General features: G+C 40.7%; 1 protein-coding gene across 4 annotated transcripts in view; it reads left to right on the forward strand.

The window, feature by feature from the left end:
- DET1 (DET1 partner of COP1 E3 ubiquitin ligase) overlaps positions 1 to 20,578 on the forward strand; it is a 155,538-nt gene that overhangs the window by 81,549 nt on the left and 53,411 nt on the right. For 3 of the 4 annotated variants that reach the window (XM_083184199.1, XM_083184196.1, XM_083184197.1), the window contains one exon: positions 10,600 to 10,917. The exons of the other annotated variant lie outside the window; for it this stretch is intronic. In XM_083184199.1, the coding sequence (XP_083040325.1) occupies positions 10,600 to 10,789 (190 nt within the window). In that variant the 3' untranslated portion in view covers positions 10,790 to 10,917. Of the gene's footprint in view, positions 1 to 10,599; positions 10,918 to 20,578 lie in introns of those variants that run through there. 4 annotated transcript variants of the gene reach the window in all.

Here is a 20,578-nt window from a genome sequence, read left to right on the forward strand (position 1 = left end):
TGGGATTTCAGTATTCCTCTATCAAATGTTTAGAAACTGTAGCTCTTCACCTTAAAGCCATAAATCCGAGACAGGGCAACATGCGGTTTTGCAAACTGGCATCCAAGCAGCATCACAGCAAAGAAATTATCCAGGCAGAGTGCGGGAGGTTTTAAGGGTCTGTATTTGACACTGTCATACTGTAACCAAATGAAGTGCACTTCTTTACGTCCTTGGTTTCTGTTTGGTTATTGAAATAGCTGGTTTCTCGCTGATTTCAGATGTGCTTGCCAACGTTGGTGAGTGTTTGCTTTTCATCCCCTGAGCTTTAAGATGCCTGTTCAGAAATAGTAGGGAATGTCACTTTTGAACGTAATCCTAATTTTATTATATACAACTGAAGCCTAATAACTAAAATTATTTTTTGTTACGCTTTAGTTGTGACGCCATAGCTGCCTATCAGCCAGAAAACCATTCAAATAAAAACCTTCAATCCAGTGAGGCCCTATTCATGTTATGTTTTTCTGCCCTCTGATACAGCACCATAACAACCATGAAGCAGATTTGGCATACATTTGGCATCCATCCTTTTAAGTCTGCCATACTGGTAATATATACATACATCATCGCATCTAAATGAAAACCTTTTATGTTTTGAATGCAAACAGCTAAATGTTGCATTGTAGGTATCTGGATGTTGAATACCATGTCGGCATGGCTACAATGTCATGCATAAAATGTCAACATGTGTGTCAGCATTACTATTTTACTCCAACAGCAGACTAACCCTAATAATAATATAGGCATTCATAATGTTGACATTTTCAACATGCCTTCATTTTGTCAATATGTGCCGACTTTCTGAATATCTCTAGTAACTATATACTGTTGAATACTAAATTTATATAATCTAGTATTATAAGCGATAAATATCTTACATGGTTGCGTGATCCACCTTTTATTGATTATGGGTCTCTTGTCTCTCGAAGGACCTGTCCCTTCTGTTTTTTTCTGTTTGTCCTTGTTAATCATTGGCTCATTAATTGAATTTGAAATAGGCTTCAGTGTGTTCACACGTCCACAACTGCTCTGCTGCATTTGTAAAAGTAATCCAGGTATACTTGTTATAAAACATAATACCAATAGGGCATCTCAAAAGCAACTGTAATAGGACAATAAGCTCTCTGCATCGGATATTATACTAAACAGAAGGTTGTACTGCCTATACTTATCTTTACATTCCCATGTTCCCAATCGTCAGATTGTTCTTGGCCATCAACAGGAACAAAATGTATGTGACACAAATAAAATATATTTTTACAGCTGTAGCAATACACCAGATCACCTGTCACTCCTGTATTACTCCTTCACCCGCAATTGTCTTAGCATGAATATAAGGACACACTGGTTTCCATGGAAACATTTGCTTTTATGGTACTTATGGTGAATAGGCTACACTTCACGCCTGCCTCTCTCCGCAACACAGAATTCTGTTTCTCACCAAGCCTTTCCCATCTGCTCAAACCCCTTCGTGCACATGGAAACAACTACATACTGATTACAATACTGTACTTTGTTCCCAGACTAAATGTATAAAAGTATATGTACCTTCTACAGCAGGTAGTTTTTCATGCAATACGAGTATGTGATTCCTGCTCTCCTTGTATTGCCCTTTTTTTATTTTTATTGTTTTGAGGGGTTACGGGTCTATACGGATAATGATAAACAATATGTGTGTTTCCTGGTTTGCATTAGCATGTTAAGATATACAAATTTAATTACATAAGATTTCATGGTTTTCCTAAAAAATTGTAATCTGTTAATGCGTCCATTTTAAAATGTAAGTGTGTCTCTAATTGTGCTGTCTGCCTGTCTGTCCCCAATTCTGAGATCTAAGTCAGAACTATAAGTATACTGTAGATTTTAAAACTATTTTTGTCCTTTTTTAATACTAAAATGTAGTTTACTGTCTAAAACCCCTGATATTTGTTTTCTGACCGTTTTGTCATTTCCATTCCAAGATCTTTTTTGGAAATTATGCGGACACTCCCACCTTTTTATTTGTTATGGACATGGCATAGTAGGGTATAAAAATTGTAGTAAACATTTTAAAATGCCATCCTTTTGTTGAATTCGTACCTTTTGAGTTCTTTACTTTATAACCTGTTCAAATACATTTTGATTGTGTTGTGTCCTGATTTACATACAGATACAACTAGATACCAAGAGAAAGGGAGAATGCAAGAAGAGGGAAAAGTTGGAATTTCAGGAATAAGCATGATTTATAGGCAGTCATTATTACTACATTAGGAAAATGTTAATATATGGTGATAGAATTGTAAAGGTAGTTAATGACCAGCAGATCCAGCTAAAGTGCCCAATTACTTATCTGTGTCAAGAACATATCGTTTATGTTTGTGCTAATTGGTTTTTAGTATTCATTTGTCCTTATCCGGGGACATTTTTTTTTTAACCATTTTAGATTTTGCAACTGTGTCCAGAAGCTTTGTTCCAGGCTCCCACTAACCTTTCAGCCATTTAAAAGATGACGCTCTACCATCTCTGCTAGGCAAAGCATCATATACTGTAAATGTAATTGCCAGCTCTCCTACTGTACAGTCAGAATAGGGCATTCCCTTCTCTTATTCTGCTGCAAGATAGAACTTTCTCATTGCACAGATCTGAAATCTCAGAGCAGAAAGGATGTGTGCATGGATGCTAAGGTCTACTTATGCCCGCTTACTTACATCAAGTACAGTAACTTCCGGTTACTTTGGGATCTATAGCATAGAAAGTGTACAACTATTTTTAACAGTCACTTATCTCAGCGTGCAATGTTTATGTTAAACACCAAACCACTGGTAAGTTTTACTTGCAATAGGTGTGGTAGAAAAAGGTCTACCGTTAATAGATATGAATTAGGTTAACAGGTAAAAAAAATGTAGACCATTTAAAAGGTGCTGTATATCTGGTTGTTTGGAAATGGATTAATGCGCTGGGTGCTGCCTGATCCTGTCTAGTGAATATGTCACCACATATACAAGAACATAGGAAAAAAGGAAAAGTACTGACAGTTTTTTTTCAGGCGCTCCACTCTATTACAAATTCAACGATGTATCCCGATGGTGTTCCTCAAAAAAGAAGGAAATAACCAAAATAGTGTGTTACCCCAATAATTTTAATATCACACAAAAGAATCCCCAAGTGGGGAACCGTACCCTCTATTTAGGTCCACTTATTCAAGCAGACCCTCTGTGCTCAATTGGAGGGAGTGTTCCACTCCGGGTTGCAATCTTCTATTTCTTTCGTATGGATCACCATGTAGAGAGAATAAAGATTTGCCTCCAATGGTGAAATACAGTTTTATTCTATAAAATACAAGTTTAAAATACAAAAATGGGTGCACACGATGGACTCTCACCAGAATCAATTGTCCACAATACTGTAGACAAAACAGCAAAAGGATGGAAAACCACAGGCGTCCCTGGATGCTGGGGATGGAAATTCTCCTGGTGATGGGTCCACTGGATGCAAGTCCCTGCTGCCAACGCGTTTTCAAACAAATTTTGTCCTTTCTCAAGGCATAGAGACTCTTTCCCATGAGAGGTTATTTATACCTCTCTATCCACTTAACAAGGTAATGCCAGACATGGATTCGCTAGCCCACTAATTCCTATGTAAAACAAAAGTCGAAGGTGGATTCATGTTCCGGGACATGTGAGCAGGCAGCCGCCCTTCCCTCACATGTTTTCCTTAATTGCGGCGTTTTCCACAGTACACTGACGTCCGCCGGAAGAGGTGCATCAAGACCGTGCCGGAAGTATCTCTTGTGATCCTGGAAGCGGCTTGCGTTCCATTGCCGCCTACCGGAAGTCCTCTGCGTTCCACCGCCATTTTGCCGGCGGAGATTGTATCCACAGCTTTATTATTCCCCGCACAAGTCCCCAATCCATCACGTAATTTGATATGTGGAGAAATCAAAGAGAACAGGATTAATATACCTCAAATGCAGGAGTATTGCACATATTGTCGTCATGTTTAGTCCATACAGTGAGAACTTTAAAAGAGATCATAAAAAATGATAAAAATAATGGAGGAGGATTAAAAACACTTAAAATCTGTCCAATCCATAAAATAATTCCATTTATAAAAACCATTTCAACTCGAAGTCTTTGTTAAGACCATTTGGGGCTAATGTTTTGTATTGATATATGACATTCATTTCTTTTTTGGCCAATTTTGTGGCGATGTTACCCCCTCTGTCTCCTATTGTGATCTTCTTAATAGCAGCAAAATTTTTTATGAACTTTGGGTGGCAATTATGTTCTTTTTTAAAGTGCATTGACAGTGCATGTATTTCTAGGCCTTTCCTGATATTACGTAGATGTTCTCCTAATCTGATTTTCAGAGATCTACTTGTACGTCCAATATAAAATTTGTCACATGTACATTCAATCACGTAGACAATGTTGGTGGAATGACAGGTTAAAAAGTCCTTGATATTGCACTGTTGTCCAATGATCTGTAATTCGGTAAGTTTCTTCCCGAATTTATTGGTCACGCATTTGCACCCAAGGCAGGAGCCACACCTAAAGAAACCTTTAGTTGACACAATGTCTCTTTTAGGTGAGCTTGGTAGAAGACTTTTGGTTAGCTTAGATTTTAAGTTAGGTGCTCTCCTGAAGATGCATTTAGGTTGATTCGGTAAGGACATGCCTATGATTGGGTCTTTCTTTAGGATTGACCAATGTTTCCCCAAAATGGCCTTAACATCACTGTGTTGTGTTGTGAAATCAGTGATGAAAGACCACTTAAAGGTATCTGAGTTGTCTGAGTTATGTTTCTTACATATCTCTTTCTTTTTAAGGAGTTCTTTCCTATCCAGTGTTTTTGTGGCCTCTATCGCTTTCTCTAATTCTTGTTTATTATAACCACTTGATAAAAAATTATTTTTCATCTCTTCAGCTTGTTTTTCAAAGACTTTTGGCTCTGTGCAATTTCTCTTTAGTCGACTAAACAACTCAGATACCTTTAGTGGTCTTTCATCACTGATTTCACAACACACTGATGTTAAGGCCATTTTGGGGAAACATTGGTCAATCCTAAAGAAAGACCTAATCATAGGCATGTCCTTACCGAATCAACCTAAATGCATCTTCAGGAGAGCACCTAACTTAAAATCTAAGCTAACCAAAAGTCTTCTACGAAGCTCACCTAAAAGAGACATTGTGTCAACTAAAGGTTTCTTTAGGTGTGGCTCCTGCCTTGGGTGCAAATGCGTGGCCAATAAATTCGGGAAGAAACTTACCGAATTACAGATCAATGGACAACAGTGCAATATCAAGGACTTTTTAACCTGTCATTCCACGAACATTGTCTACGTGATTGAATGTACATGTGACAAATTTTATATTGGACGTACAAGTAGATCTCTGAAAATCAGATTAGGAGAACATCTACGTAATATCAGGAAAGGCCTAGAAATACATGCACTGTCAATTCACTTTAAAAAAGAACATAATTGCCACCCAAAGTTCATAAAATTTTTTGCTGCTATTAAGAAGATCACAATAGGAGACAGAGGGGGTAACATCGCCACAAAATTGGCCAAAAAAGAAATGAATGTCATATATCAATACAAAACATTAGCCCCAAATGGTCTTAACAAAGACTTCGAGTTGAAATGGTTTTTATAAATGGAATTATTTTATGTATTGGACAGATTTTAAGTGTTTTTAATCCTCCTCCATTATTTTTATCATTTTTTCTGATCTATTTTAAAGTTCTCACTGTATGGACTAAATATGACGATAATATGTGCAATACTCCTGCATTTGAGGTATATTAATCCTGTTCTCTTTGATTTCCCCACATATCAAATTACGTGATGGATTGGGGACTTGTGCGGGGAATAATAAAGCTGTGGATACAATCTCCGCCGGCAAAATGGCGGTGGAACGCAAGCCGCTTCCGGGATCACAAGAGAGACTTCCGGCACGGTCTTGATGCACCTCTTCCGGCGTGTACTGTGGAAAACGCCGCAATTAAGGAAAACATGTGAGGGAAGGGCGGCTGCCTGCTCACATGTCCCGGAACATGAATCCACCTTCGACTTTTGTTTTACATAGGAATTAGTGGGCTAGCGAATCCATGTCTGGAATTAGGCATTACCTTGTTAAGTGGATAGAGAGGTATAAATAACCTCTCATGGGAAAGAGTCTCTATGCCTTGAGAAAGTACAAAATTTGTTTGAAAACGCGTTGGCAGCAGGGACTTGCATCCAGTGGACCCATTTGAGGCAAATCTTTATTCTCTCTACATGGTGATCCATACGAAAGAAATAGAAGATTGCAACCCGGAGTGGAACACTCCCTCCAATTGAGCGCAGAGGGTCTGCTTGAAAAAGTGGACCTAAATAGAGGGTACGGTTCCCCACTTGGGGATTCTTTTGTGTGATATTCAAATTATTGGGGTAACAGACCATTTAAAAGGTCTAAAGTGTTTGTGTCGCATTTTGTATGTTTTATCACCTGTCACCCCAATTAGTGATAAAGCAGACTATCGCCCATCGCAGGCTTACTTTGTTCACCACGCTTTAGCATGACAGTTGCACTTGGCACAGGTTACTATACCCAATCGTAGTGCACGTGGGTGGTAAACCAAGCAATAGTTAGGACGAAATGGTCCAACCTTTTTACCGTGCCGACCTAACTTCCTCTACCTGGGTGGAACCTCATTAGTAGATGACATAGCTATTTGATGAGCCTGTTTTGCGCGACAGTCACAGGGCCGGTGTGGAAGGTGATGAACTGGAATTTACCCTATACCATATTATTATCATTATTATTATCAGTTATTTATATAGAGCACACACATTCTGCAGTGCTTTACAGAGACTATTTAGCCTTCACATAAGTCCCTGCCCAGTGAGGCTTGCAATCTATATATCCTGAGAACAGAGGAAGAGAAAAAGGACTCTTTTTTTTTTTTGGGGCACTCTATTGAATAGTTAAAACTTATTGGGGGTTGTGTCTCTGAGGGAATACTCCGCCTAAAAGTGTACAAGTTAGGGCATTTGTGGGGTAGTCCCCCTGGTGGTTTAGCTAAAATATAACTTTTAATGACTCACATTTAAAATAAGTTTTTGGGGATCTACTATCACACACACACAGATAAAGACACACATAAAACATAGAATATATACAAATGTACAAGAAAGACCGAAGCACAATCTCTTGATCTAGAGTGATTTAAGCAATTGAGTTCTACTGTCACTATGAAAGGTATGACCGTTTTGCAGAACAAGCTCAAATGTGTGAGAATTCGATGAATTGCAACACTAGTGTCTCTCACTGTATACAATTGTTATAGTAAAGATACTGTACAATTGCAAATAGACAGTGCATTAATGGACTTTCCTCGTCGTATGGTAGCAGGAGAGATTTTTTTTGTTAAAGTAACAAAGATATATGGGTTAACTATACCCAATAGTTATAGTGTGACAACCCGCAGTCTCAGAAGTTATTTGTAGAAAGTTTCTTTTAGTGTTGTTATAAATAACATGTAGACAGAAAATGCCATACAGTTGTTTGAAATTTTAAGAGGGTAACCGTCTCCCCTAGATAGTGAAAAAAGCTGTGCGAAAAATTCCTCCCAGATAAATTATTCCATCCAGATTGCTAGTGCTCCGCTGTATATACTGAAGTAAGCAGTATAGGTCATTAGATAGTCATAAAAAGGTCACCCTTAATATTACAGACCTAAGTCATCCACTGCCAGCTGACATCACATGGATATGGGCTGGTGGGTATTGCGGGCAAGCTTGTCTGGTTTTATGGTTTAACAACTTAGGGATATACACAAAATGCTGTAATCTACTGTCTCGTTTGTGGGGTAGAGAACCCTGTTGTTAATAACAGTGCAGGGATTGCTCAAAACTCCACTAGCAGGATGAGAGTTACAGCTAGTGTGAGAATGACCAATTTAGATGAACAGGTATAGAGAGCAGCAGTCTTGCCGCCGTATTGGTTGCGCTGCTGCCACCCATATGCAGCTAGGCCGTATTGGTGAGCGACACCCGACGGGGGTAGAGGACAGCTGGGAAAAATACTGTGCGTAGAACGGCGGTGGTGCCGTACTACCGCGGCCGCATCAAAGAGAAAAGATGGGGGAAGAGACCAGTGGAAGGCGGGGAGACGGAAGGTTACCTCGTACTGTTTGGCTGATAGGCACTCTCTGCCGGAGGGCTGCTGCTGTCACCACTGTGCACGGCGGTGAGTCACCTAATTAGATTGAATGATCGTTTCGCCTGTTCGGCTTCCTCAGCAAGGTGTGTGAGGAATCAAAGCTATATATCCTACCATTATATATACACACCTGGCGGAAACCCACGCAAGCAAAAACTCCACTGTTACGGTCATGGTGGGAATCAAAACCATTGACCTCAGTGCTGCGAGGCAGTAATGCTAACCACAGATAGTTGAAAAACAGAGAGCGCAATTGTCACAGTATAAAAATGTATTAATAACACATAGATAGATCTATATTAAATATAACAATTCATTCAGCACTGACATCTGTTGGGCACATTAATTTTAAGAACTTTGGAGACAATGATTGTTTTAAAGCTAAATATCACTATTGGAACCAATTCTCACCATTGATGATCAGAATTCAACAAATCTCTTGTAACTTGGTATCCCTTTTGATTTTTTATGCAAAGCAGCACAGAAGTTCCAGTTGGAATAAGGTTGCCTCCAGAGTCTGCCGTGTACACACCAGGCAATTTTCCAATTTTGTGTATCCACAATATGTTGGTAATTTTATATTCCTAATGTCTTTTTGGAGTGCGGCTGCCAGGGGGAGTGATAAAGGGCTAGACAGGGGCTGAGGGACCTGCCAACCGCAGGTAACCTTACCTCAGCCGATGTTCTCAAGGCTCAGCTCCGTTGAATGTGGATCAGCGCTTGAGGTGCCTCACGTCGCCCGGTGGTTTATGCAGTCGGCTTGCAATTCTGTATAAGCAGCTGTCTTTAGGCCGAGATGTATATGAGCTGTATCTCCAGGCTATCGCTGCATATGGGGGAGGAGTAGACAGAGCTGCAGCGTGTACTCCCGGCACTTGTATCGCTCAGCTCTCAAGCACTTCCGGCACCCGGGTGTTAGGAGACCGTACTCCCGGTCTCTGCGTCTTCCGCAGGAGCAATAAGGTCGTCTGGAGGAGTCTGCTGGCAGTTGTAAGGTCACGGTCAGACTTGGGGGCAGCTGGAGTGGCTTTAAATAGCAGTTAGGGATAAATGTCAGTGCTTTAGAATAGAGGCTCTTGATGCATTTCTCCGGTGTAGCATTTCTCTTGTGAGGAAACCGGTATTTTGCTACACCGGAGAAATGCATCAAGAGCCTCTATTCTAAAGCACTGACATTTATCCCTAACTGCTATTTAAAGCCACTCCAGCTGCCCCCAAGTCTGACCGTGACCTTACAACTGCCAGCAGACTCCTCCGGACGACCTTATTGCTCCTGCGGGAGACGCAGAGACCGGGAGTATGGTCTCCTAACACCCGGGTGCCGGGGGTGCTTGAGAGCTGAGCGATACAAGTGCCGGGAGTACACGCTGCAGCTCTGTCTACTCCTCCCCCATATGCAGCGATAGCCTGGAGATACAGCTCATATACATCTCGGCCTAAAGACAGCTGCTTATACAGAATTGCAAGCAGACTGCATAAACCACCGGGCAACGTGAGGCACCTCAAGCGCTGATCCACATTCAACAGAGCTGTAGCCTTGAGAACATCGGCTGAGGTACGGTTACCTGCGGTTGGCAGGTCCCTCAGCCCCTGTCTAGCCCTTTATCACTCCCCCTGGCAGCCGCACTCCAAAAGGCATTTGGAATATAAAATAACCAACATATTGTGGATACACAAAATTGGAAGATTACCTGGTGTGTACACGGCAGACTCTGCAGGCAACCTTATTCCAACTGGAACTTCTGTGCTGCTTTGCATAAAAAATCAAAAGGGATACCAAGTTACAAGAGATTTGTTGAATTCTGATCATCATTGGTGAGAATTGGTTCCAATAGTGATATTTAGCTTTAAGGCAATTCTTGTCTCCAAAGTTCTTAAAATTAATGTGCCCAACAGATGTCAGTGCTGAATGAATTGTTATATTTAATATAGATCTATCTATGTGTTATTAATAAATTTTTATACTGTGACAACTGCGCTCTCTGTTTTTCAACTATCTGTGGTGTCTTTATTCTGAGTGATCCAGAATCACTCCTGAGAGCAGCACTTGCCACAACCTGTTTATAATTAAATTGCAGTTTATTATATCTCTTAATTGCATGCGCCCGATATCCCTGGTTTCTGGTATCACGCTGTGTGTCTAAATATATCACACCTCAGCGATAGCAGACTCAGGGTGTTCTTGCTGTATATTAGTAATGCTAACCATTACACCATCCATGCTGCCCTATAGTGTGTAAGATGCTTCTTGCATTCTGACCAGGGGGAGTTGGGTTGTGTGTATTTGCATATTAGTAAATTAGGTTCTAATGATTTATCACAATTGTGTTTACTTATATATATTTACTTACATGCCTTTTTGTTTGTCTTGTAGGTTCTATGCAAGAGATTCTGGACTTCTGAAGTTTAAAATCCAGGCTGGTCTTCTTGGGCGGCCCATCAACCACACAGTGCGCAGGCTGGTCGCCTTCACGTTTCATCCATTTGAGCCCTTTGCGATATCAGTGCAGCGGACTAATGCAGAATATGTAGTGAACTTTCACATGAGACACAGCTGCACTTAACGGGAATCCAGAAACAAGACCCTGCTGCCTTAATCTCATCCATTTTGTGTTTTTACTAGAGACCAATTTATACTGTTCACCTCAAGAGCTTACCAAATTCTCAATAAAATCTAGAATTTCGAAACATACCACAGCAATCTGTTTAATTTAGGAGTTAAAAATGCCAGGCTATGTTATTCATTTGCTTGACCTCATTACTGAAATGTTAGCAAGAGGTTGCAGAATTTTATTGGTCACTTACTGTATGTCAATTCTGCATACACTATTTTCTTGAAGGTCATACAGTGGCGTTACCAAATTTTAAACAGGTTCATTTTCTGGAAAAGTTGAAGGTAACATTTCCTACCGGAGACTTCCTAAAGCAGCATTTCCATAAATCTGTGCTGAGGGCACACCAACAGGCCAGGCTTTTGTGCTTGCTTGATCACATATAGGGTGGCCAATCCCGGGATCGGGATCGGCGGGATCCCGGGATTTGGCCCCCAAAACGCCGGGATTTCAATCCCGGGATTGGAGTTTCCAATCCCGGGATTTCGGGATTAGACTGCGCATGCGCGCAGTCTAATGCCGGGCAGCGTCTGAGCATTGCTCAGACGCTGCCCGACTTCTCCCGGCAGCACTGCGCAGCGTGACCTCTCAGCGTGAGATCAGAGGTCACGCTGCGCAGAAAGAGGTCGCGCCCGGCATTGTAATGCCGCACCGCCCGCCCAGCCAGCGCACCCACCCAGACAGCCAACGCGTCCACCCGCTCGACCGCCCGCCCAGCCAGCCAGCCAGCGCATCCACCCGCCCACCCAGCCAACTCGCCAGCCCGCACCCAGCGGCATTGACGACCCGTCCCCCACCCAGCAACCCCTCAAAATGTGAGTAATTTTGGGGCAGTCTTTTTATTGGGAAAGCCAATCCCGGGATCCCGGGAATCCCGGGATTGAGCATTTTTCAATCCCGAATCCCGGGATTGAAAAAATGCCCCGGGATTGGCTTCCCTAATCACATACAGTTAGATCCAGTTCTAATGGTCACCTGTGCTCAAGTATGGGTGTCGTTTAGACATGGACTGTTAATGTGCTTTGATGACACTGGTTGGGAACCCCTGTCCTAAAGTTAGACTTGCATGATCACATGGCAAAATAAATTGTTGTTGAACTTGGGTTAGCATTATTTAAAGGGCCCATTATGCTTGAGGTATATTGTATAGAATAAAGTATAAATATATTTATCCTCACCATTATTATTTGAAAATGTTTTAATCATGTTAAGCTGTGAACCTTCAAAATTATTGGATCATCTGAAATATTGGTTGTAGGTAGTAGCTCATTAACTCCCACCATGACTATACTTGTAGTAGTGTTCTCTATACACTGAAAGACTTTCCCTCCATGTTTTATGCTTGAAAGGCTCATAGGGAGTATTACAGTATAAACCAAGGCTAAAAGTTTGTAGTAATATGTTAAAGAGGTGCTTATCTATTGTTTGTTATATTTCATGAATATGTAACACCTCTTGTAACATGTGTCAAGTGCTGATACTAAAAGCTTAACATTATATTGGATTTTATTTCCTTCACTCCCATAAAACCGCTTTGTCACAAAAACATTTTTACAGTAGGTTTCATTCACCGTGTTGCATAATAAACCGCATTGTCAGTGTAATGCATTTTAAATATTACAACATTAAGCAACAGTTACACACATACTAGATGAATGTTCAGTACTGACCTTCATACAGTGCTTGTAAAGCCGGAACAATATTTTCTCAATTATTTTGACCAAAATATAAGGGGTTATTTTTTATTTTTGTTAACGCTATACTTTAAGTCTGCTATATGTAACTTGCATTGCTCCACCTACAAATAGTGCTATTCATGAATCATTTATAATTTGATATTTTGCCAGAATAAAGGCTTGGCGAGGTCACCTGACCATATATACATTACTGCATGAAGAATATGCAATGCTTGTCATGATTTTGCACACTATGGGTGATATCCTAATAATCCTGATGCCGTTTCTATCAATAAAAATGCTTGGATATCGTGCTAAATGACCCGTCCGTCATTATCACGGTATCCAATTAGCGACCGTTTTTATCGGTTGAAAATCTACCTGTGATTGGGTAAAAACACATGGGATCGGTGATAAGGCCCCGATCCCATGTGTTATCCCAGGTCCAGGCATCTGTCTGAGGCACCCAAAATCTAGTACCCGATAACTGTGCGTATCAGGGCTAATAGGATAGCCCCCAGCAAACCTATTTACAGCGGTGAAGTACTGCTACAAATAAAATCCCTGTTCCATGGAAAATTCAATTAACAGTAGTAAAGAACTACAGCACTCTTTGGAGTGATGCACTTGCATGTGGTGGGGCTTGCGTAATGCGCCCTTCCAAAAAAAACCGCACATTGCACACGGCCGGATGATTTAAATTCCCCCATTTGTCATCATGCATATTTTCAGATTGGAGTAAATTGATATTGGTAATGAGAGTGTAATCAAAGGCAATAAAAGGTAATTGGGTCAATCTTCAGTTCTTTACCTTTTGATACATAAAATCCATAACTCAAAAATAAGGTTCCATCCTGCATACTGTACGTGTGCTTGAGAAACAACTTAACCTAGATTAAAACAGATAATCTAGAAAAATCACGTTTTTATGTTTTCATTTCTGTCCATTAGTAGTGCATTATATTACATCAATGTACATATTTTACTTTATCATACCCTTTATAGTCTCTTAAACATAGATGAATACAGTAGGTTAGCCAATAGAAATGTAAGCAGAACAGCTCCCTATTGGCAGTGAACTACAGTACGTATTTTCCTGTGTTTAAAGTCAGGATTTACACCTACTGGCGTGAGGAACTGTTACAGTAACGTAGTCACACAGCAAATGTATACTTACATCAGAATGCAAACATTTATTGTTGAGAAAGCATCTGACATATGGCTGGTATTTAATACATCCCTTTTAAGTCACCTTTTTAACTGGAGAATATGTCTGAACATTATATATGCTACATTCTACACATCTGTCTTGCCCGCAGTCTAGCGACAGGCTTCTATATTAAGCTTATGTGCAAACACCAGTCTGAGCATATGCATGTGCCCGTAAGGCTACATTGAAGCCAGAAAAGCAGCATTGTGTCCTCATTTATGTCAATAACTGACCGTGGTAAATTTAGTTTACAGATGTAAGTAGGACATAACCCCTTTAGTGAGGGCATGGCTGATAAATGGGGCACATCCTTGCTTTTATTTAAATGTTCGGTACTTGTGTATTATCACGGCGCCCGATTTTACTATGTACACAAACGTAGTAAAATCGCATTGCATCGCATGCCGTTATGGTATGGCATGCAATGCGATTTTTACACTTATAATGGCATTTAATGTACTATACCATTTAAATAACATATAATGTCATTTATAAAGGCCCCCCCCCCCCCCAGTATCGACGTGATCCCAAAGCGTGGTGAGCGCAGTGGTACGTGTCCGCCCGACCTTTTCATACCCCCACGTCGGCGTGGAGTTGATTTTATATAGTGTGGCGAGCCACCGAGCCCGAAGCGTGGTGAGCGCACGCGTATTATGTTACATGTATTACGCGTCCGCTCGCCACGCTTCGGGCTCGGTGGCTCACTGCGCTCGCCACACTATATAAAATCAACTCCACGCCGACGTGGATAGTGGGGGTATGAAAAGGTCGGGCGGACGCATACAGCTGCGCTTGCCATGCTTAGGGATGACGTGGATAGTGGGGGAGGTGGGGGGCCTAAATAAATGTCATGATATGTCATTTAATGGTATAGGACATTAAATGGCATCATTATAGGTTCAATCAGAACCGATATCTCATCACATACATTTTTTTTTTAATCGCACCCTATCTTTTCAATGGATTCACTGACACAGAGCAGTGAATACATTATATAAGAAAATCGCATGCCATACAATATTGGCATGCGATGCGATTTCACTACCGTGAATAGCCCACTACGCAAATGCCGTAGTGGGCGCCGTGATAATACACTAGTACCAAATGTTCTACCGTCTCTTAATTAGGTGTCTGGCACATATGTTAGAGCAATCCATGTAGTGCACAGTGAATGGAACTCTAGCTTGTGTGGCATTAGGATCATTGATCCCTTTGTTAAGTGTTCTAGTTTATTACACATACAAAAACTAAAGTGATCATAGATTAAATAGAACTACACATGGAGTCTGAGTTATTGACCTTAGTGACCAGATTTGCTACTTTATAATAAGTCTCCCTGTTTTGAGCTTGCTTGCATCGCCTCTCTGCCAACCACATCATGGGCGAGACCTAAATCCATCTGTGTATAAAGAAGTTATCCTTCAGGGCACCACATGACTGTGTCCTCACATTGCATGCCTCCATTTTGAATATATGACCACTGTTTATGGGTAGCATAATCATTGCATGGGTATCCGCCTATGTCTATGCCAACCTATTTCCTGCTGGTTTATGCCTTGAGTGCCATTGGTAGCATGGCGGAAAAAAAACTTGTAGATAAAATATTATTTTGCCATGTGTTTTTTTTTTCCTTTTCTCTTTGTACTGTCCAAGTAGAAAATGTAAAAGACCTTATAGTACATTAATTCCCATAAAAGTAATGAACATTTCTCAACAATGCAACTGAAGGCCTTAAAATGAAATGCAGAGATAAAAGCTGTATAGCGGAATGTGGAATAACCTTGTATAGTTTTGTATTTGTGTAAGTAATGTAAAATGAAGTACAGAAGTTTCTTTAAATGACAAATATACTTAGTACTAAGGAGAAATCCCATTTTCTGAACAGCATTTCCTATAACATCCTTGTTTCCCATCTAATGCCTTTTCAGCCTCGAAATTTAACTGATTCTTTCGGTGTATTCATGCGTCTTTGTCTTCTGAAGGTGAAATCTTTCTGTGTGGGCGTGATATAGCCAAACATATATTTTTATTAAAAGCATTTCAAATAAACCTTTTATACAGTACGTTTTCTAGTCTCATAATATTGCCCTTATGTGTTTTTTAGCTGTTTAAGTCTGTATTCTCCATTAGGGAGATAGAAAAATGTTTGTCATTGTATGAATTCAGATGCCAAAGGTGATACTTTTGACAGATTATGTAAAGTTTACATCTTTTAAAAGGCAGAGTTGATCTATATCCATATGCAATACTGTATTTTTTTTATACGCGTGTATAGATTGTCAAGATATTTATGTTTTAATTTAAATAAAGTTTTTAAAGTAACTAACTGCCGTGGTCTTTAAATCCCTACTATAATAATATTTTTTATATGGAACTGCGTGTTTTTTTGTGTTTTTTTTAAAAAACACAATGCAATTGTGCAAACATACAATGGACAAATACTATTATTTTTTACAGTAGTATTTATAAACTATACATCAAAATACAAAGTGCAGTAAAGCAGGTTATGTCCATGTGCACGCAAGGTTCAATTTGGTCTATCCTTCTATTCGATTTTGCTTATATAAGCAAAATTGAACGGAAATCAAATGGACATCGAGCGGTTTTCAGCTGCATTTGATGCTGATTTGATCCTGATCAGCGGCATCAGAATCGAATAGAAAAATAGACTGTGCAGGCAAGACTATATAGTATATCTGTACTATATAGTCCAAATTTAATGCATTTTGCTTGCCGTTCGATTCAATCCTAATCGAATCGAGTTGCAAACAAAATCACACCGCGTTAACACCCCTTAAAGGCCTCCATACACTAATCCGACTTGTCTAAAGGACAAGTTGGTCCAAATTCCCCTTGAGCTCCCCCGGCAGTTCCCTGGGAAGCTCACTGATAATTTGGCACTCTGTGCCATTTTTACATACGATAAATAGCATGTAAGCGGCAGCAGAATTAAAAAAAAATTCTCTCAGCCAATCAGCGGCCAGCCAGTCTTCTGAAAGTATTTTTTTTAATTCTGCTGCCCGCCTCACCGCTTACTGCTGTCTGCCCCTGCAGATAGGTGTTTGCCAGCAGTGCTTCACTGCTGGCATACACCTACGGATTGTACCAAATACATTGTGGGTGCTAAATATGTGCCACAGATTAGGTCCAATATGATAGATTTTATATGCAGCAGGTTCAATCTGTAGGGTCCGACCCGATGCGCATTGGGTCTGATGGGATGTCAAATGCATCCGATTTTGGCCGATTTCTTGGATTGGGTGAAATCATCCCAAATCATTCTTGTGTATGGGCACCTTAAGTGTGATTTTTTTATACTTGCTAGTAAAAGCAAGTGATAATACAGGTGGGGATAAGACGGTCACCCTATTCCTTGGTCTCCAATATGGTGGACCAAAAAGGTACAGACTTATGTAAAATCAACAGGCGTCCCTGGTGGGCATCACGTGTGGGTCCAAATCCAAACTGTCCCTTTACTCCTCTCCAGTGTGTTTCGATACAATGTTATCCTGCTCAAGGAGGATCAGTCCCTAAACGCCTATAAATACTGATACAGGCCTGAATAAAAGGCGCTCAGGTGGATATATGGAAAACAAATTCCTTTTAATAGATAAATAAAAAATTGTACTTAAGTCTACATACATAAAAACACTGTATATTCATCAATGTGTTAAAAAAAGACGTCTGGATAAAAAAATAATATTCCAATTCCAATGTGAGCATATACTTAGCTTCATATAAGGATATAAGGAGAATGGGGTAGGAATATTGAATATTTATAAGTACCTCTACTCCTGTCTCCTGGTCCCCGGCTTCTGTAGCGCTGATGTTAAGCTGTTAGTATCCACAAGCCCAGATAGGATCCGTCCCTGCCGCCGCAGCCGTGGAACCGGTTCCAGTTTAACAGTGAGCGTCTCCTCAATAAGATTTTAAATGTGGGTATATATACCAAACAGATCTCCGGATTGTGCAGTGATGCCGCTGATGGTGCTGTAAGGCTATTGTTAAAGCCAAACCGTTTGCACGTTGTCCTTGCCGTGAACAGCAGTGATAGCGGCTTTCAGTTGGGCAGTGTGCGTCCGTGTCGAGACGTCTTCAATGTAAGGGAACAGCTGAGCATACACGTCACTTAAGATATCAGAGATCCTCTGTTAGATGAAAAAGTTGGTGACCAAGTCCACCTACTGCCAATCAATGCGTTTTGATCTACGATGATATCTTTGTCAAGCCTTGACAAAGATCTCATCGTAGATCAAAACGCGTTGGTGGCAGTAGGTGGACGTGGTCACCAACTTTTTCATGAAGCTAAGCATATGCTCACATTGGGATTGGAATATTTTTTTTTTTATTCAGACGTCTTTTTTAACACATTCATGAATATACAGTGTTTTTTTGTATGTGGACTTTAGTACAATTTTTTATTTATCTATTAAAAGGAATTTGTTTTCGATATAACCACCTGAGTGCCTTTTATTCTAGATCTCCATTCCTGTATCGATTTCTGTTCAATATACTGGCTGATTGAACCAGTAAGGATTTTTTGAGATTAGGCTGCTGTTAAGGGCGCATTAAAAATAATCACACACCATATTCTTTTACTCGCGCCTATAAATACTAGCGGCATGCGATGCAATTTTTTATTGCACAAGCACCCTGATGGGTGCTTACAATGTTAAATGTACCCCCATTTTCAACGCCACCCCCACTTTCAACGCCAGCATGGCGAGGGGCGGCGGTACGTGTCCTCCGACCTTTTCATACCCCCACTATCCACATCGGCGTGGAGTTGATTTTAGATAGTGTGGCAAGCCCAAAGCATGGCAAGCGGGTGCGGATTACTTTACATGTATTCCGCACGCCACGCTTCGGGCTCGGTGGCTCGCTGTGCTCACCACACTATCTAACTTCAACTCCACGCCGAGGTGGATAGTGGGGGTATGAAAAGGTCGGAGGACGCGTACTGCCGCCCCTCGAGGGCTCGCTGCGCTCGCCACGCTTTGGGTTGGCGTTGATAGTGGGGGTTGCGTTGACAATGGGGGTGCATTTAACATTGTAAGCACCCATCAGGGTGCTTGTACAATTAAAAATTGCATTGCATGCCATTTGCTGGCATGCGATGGTATGCAATATTTAATTGTACATTCCGGTTAATTTCACATGAATATCGCATACCATTGCAGACCACTAAATACGGTATGTGATGGGCGCCGTGATAATACACAAGTATCTTATTTTTTTATGCCTGTCTGATAAACCACAGTCTGATCACAGTGGAAACAAAAAAATTCCCTCAATATAGGGGACCCTGAGCTGATTGCTTTGCTTATTCTCTTTGACTCTGGCCATCACATCTGTTTTATCAACCGAGAAACTCCCGGCTGGCCTCAATTCACAACACAGATCAAATGACCGGGTCACAAAGAGGGAGCACAGTGATCAGCTCTCCAAATTACCGGTCACCTGATTGTTATGGAGGTGCTAGGGGAGGGTAGGTGGCAGCGCATGCAAAAGCACACTCTCTATATTTTTTAAGTAATCACTCACATCCACATCCGAGATACAGGCTGTGATAAATATGCCCCTGTATTAACTCACATCAATATGAATGGCCTGGGCCAGCACAGACTCATCGCAGGACTATACTAATAGCCATGACATAAAAATATCAATAGCAGATGTAAGCAAGAATGTAAACATTTTTTATATACTTTTACCAACATCCAAATGAGTCTTCTGTTTTTTCCCCAATGGAAGTCTTCTTTTCATGGGCCCACCTTACCCTCCTCCAGCGGTTCCTCCGCCTGGGTTTGTATGCTTGGGGTTCCTTTGAATCAAACAAAGCACTGTAAAGCTGTGTACACACGGGGGCGATAGGGGCTGAAATCGCTGGCGACCATATTGCCAGTGATGGGAGTGTGCCCCGGCGATAAATCGCCAGGTGCGCGCTCCTGTTTTCAGCCCCATTCTAATCGCTGAATCGACCAGCTGATTACCTCTGTGGCACCGCCCGGCAGAGGTTCCTTCTCATCAGCGACCATCTCTGGTCGCTGATGAAAAGTAGAAACTGAGCAATATATTGCTCAGCAATAAATCTCCACTGTGTGTACGGAGCTTAAGGCAAAATGTTTCTAAAGGATCTAAGATCTACAGTAACTACAGGTTGGGTATCCCTTATCCAAATATCTGTTATCCACATTTTTCTGAAAACCACGGTCTCCAAAATGTGATTTTATTTTTTATTTGTTGCTAAAAACCTACTGGGTACATTTGTAACTGACACTACAGGGGAAATAACATGTAACTGGCACTAAATATGTGCAAGGACATTATTGCTTGGCATTCAAATTATGTGTCTGAGATTGTACACAAACTTTGTTTTGTGTTTTAAAACCTTGTTTCATGCACAAATAAAATATATGTGTGTGTATTTCATGTGTTTGATGTGCTTATACATCATAAATGCAAGATGCCTCAAGATATCTCATTCAAATATAAAAATATTCCAAAATACAGAATAATCCGTTATGCAAAATTCTTCTGGTCCCGATTATTTTGGATAAGGGATAATCAACCTGTATATAGAAAGTAGAGGACATCAAGTTACAAGTGAATGCCATTGTAAACGACTAGGAAATTACCTTTCATCACACGTGTTGTCCACAAAAGTCATATTCATCAGCAATATCAACACTTAGCGTTTTTGGAAAACTCCTGTTTCCATAACCAATAAATAGGACCTTATTTTGGGTATGGGTACATAGCTCATATTGGGCCTTATTCTAGTTCACTCTTTCTCACAAAATCCTTCTTAGATGGACAAAACCATGTGCACTGCAGGTGGGGCAGATGTTACTT

Source organism: Crinia signifera, chromosome 4 (assembly GCF_055691185.1).
Source record: "Crinia signifera chromosome 4, ASM5569118v1, whole genome shotgun sequence".
Taxonomy (NCBI): Eukaryota; Metazoa; Chordata; class Amphibia; order Anura; family Myobatrachidae; genus Crinia; species Crinia signifera.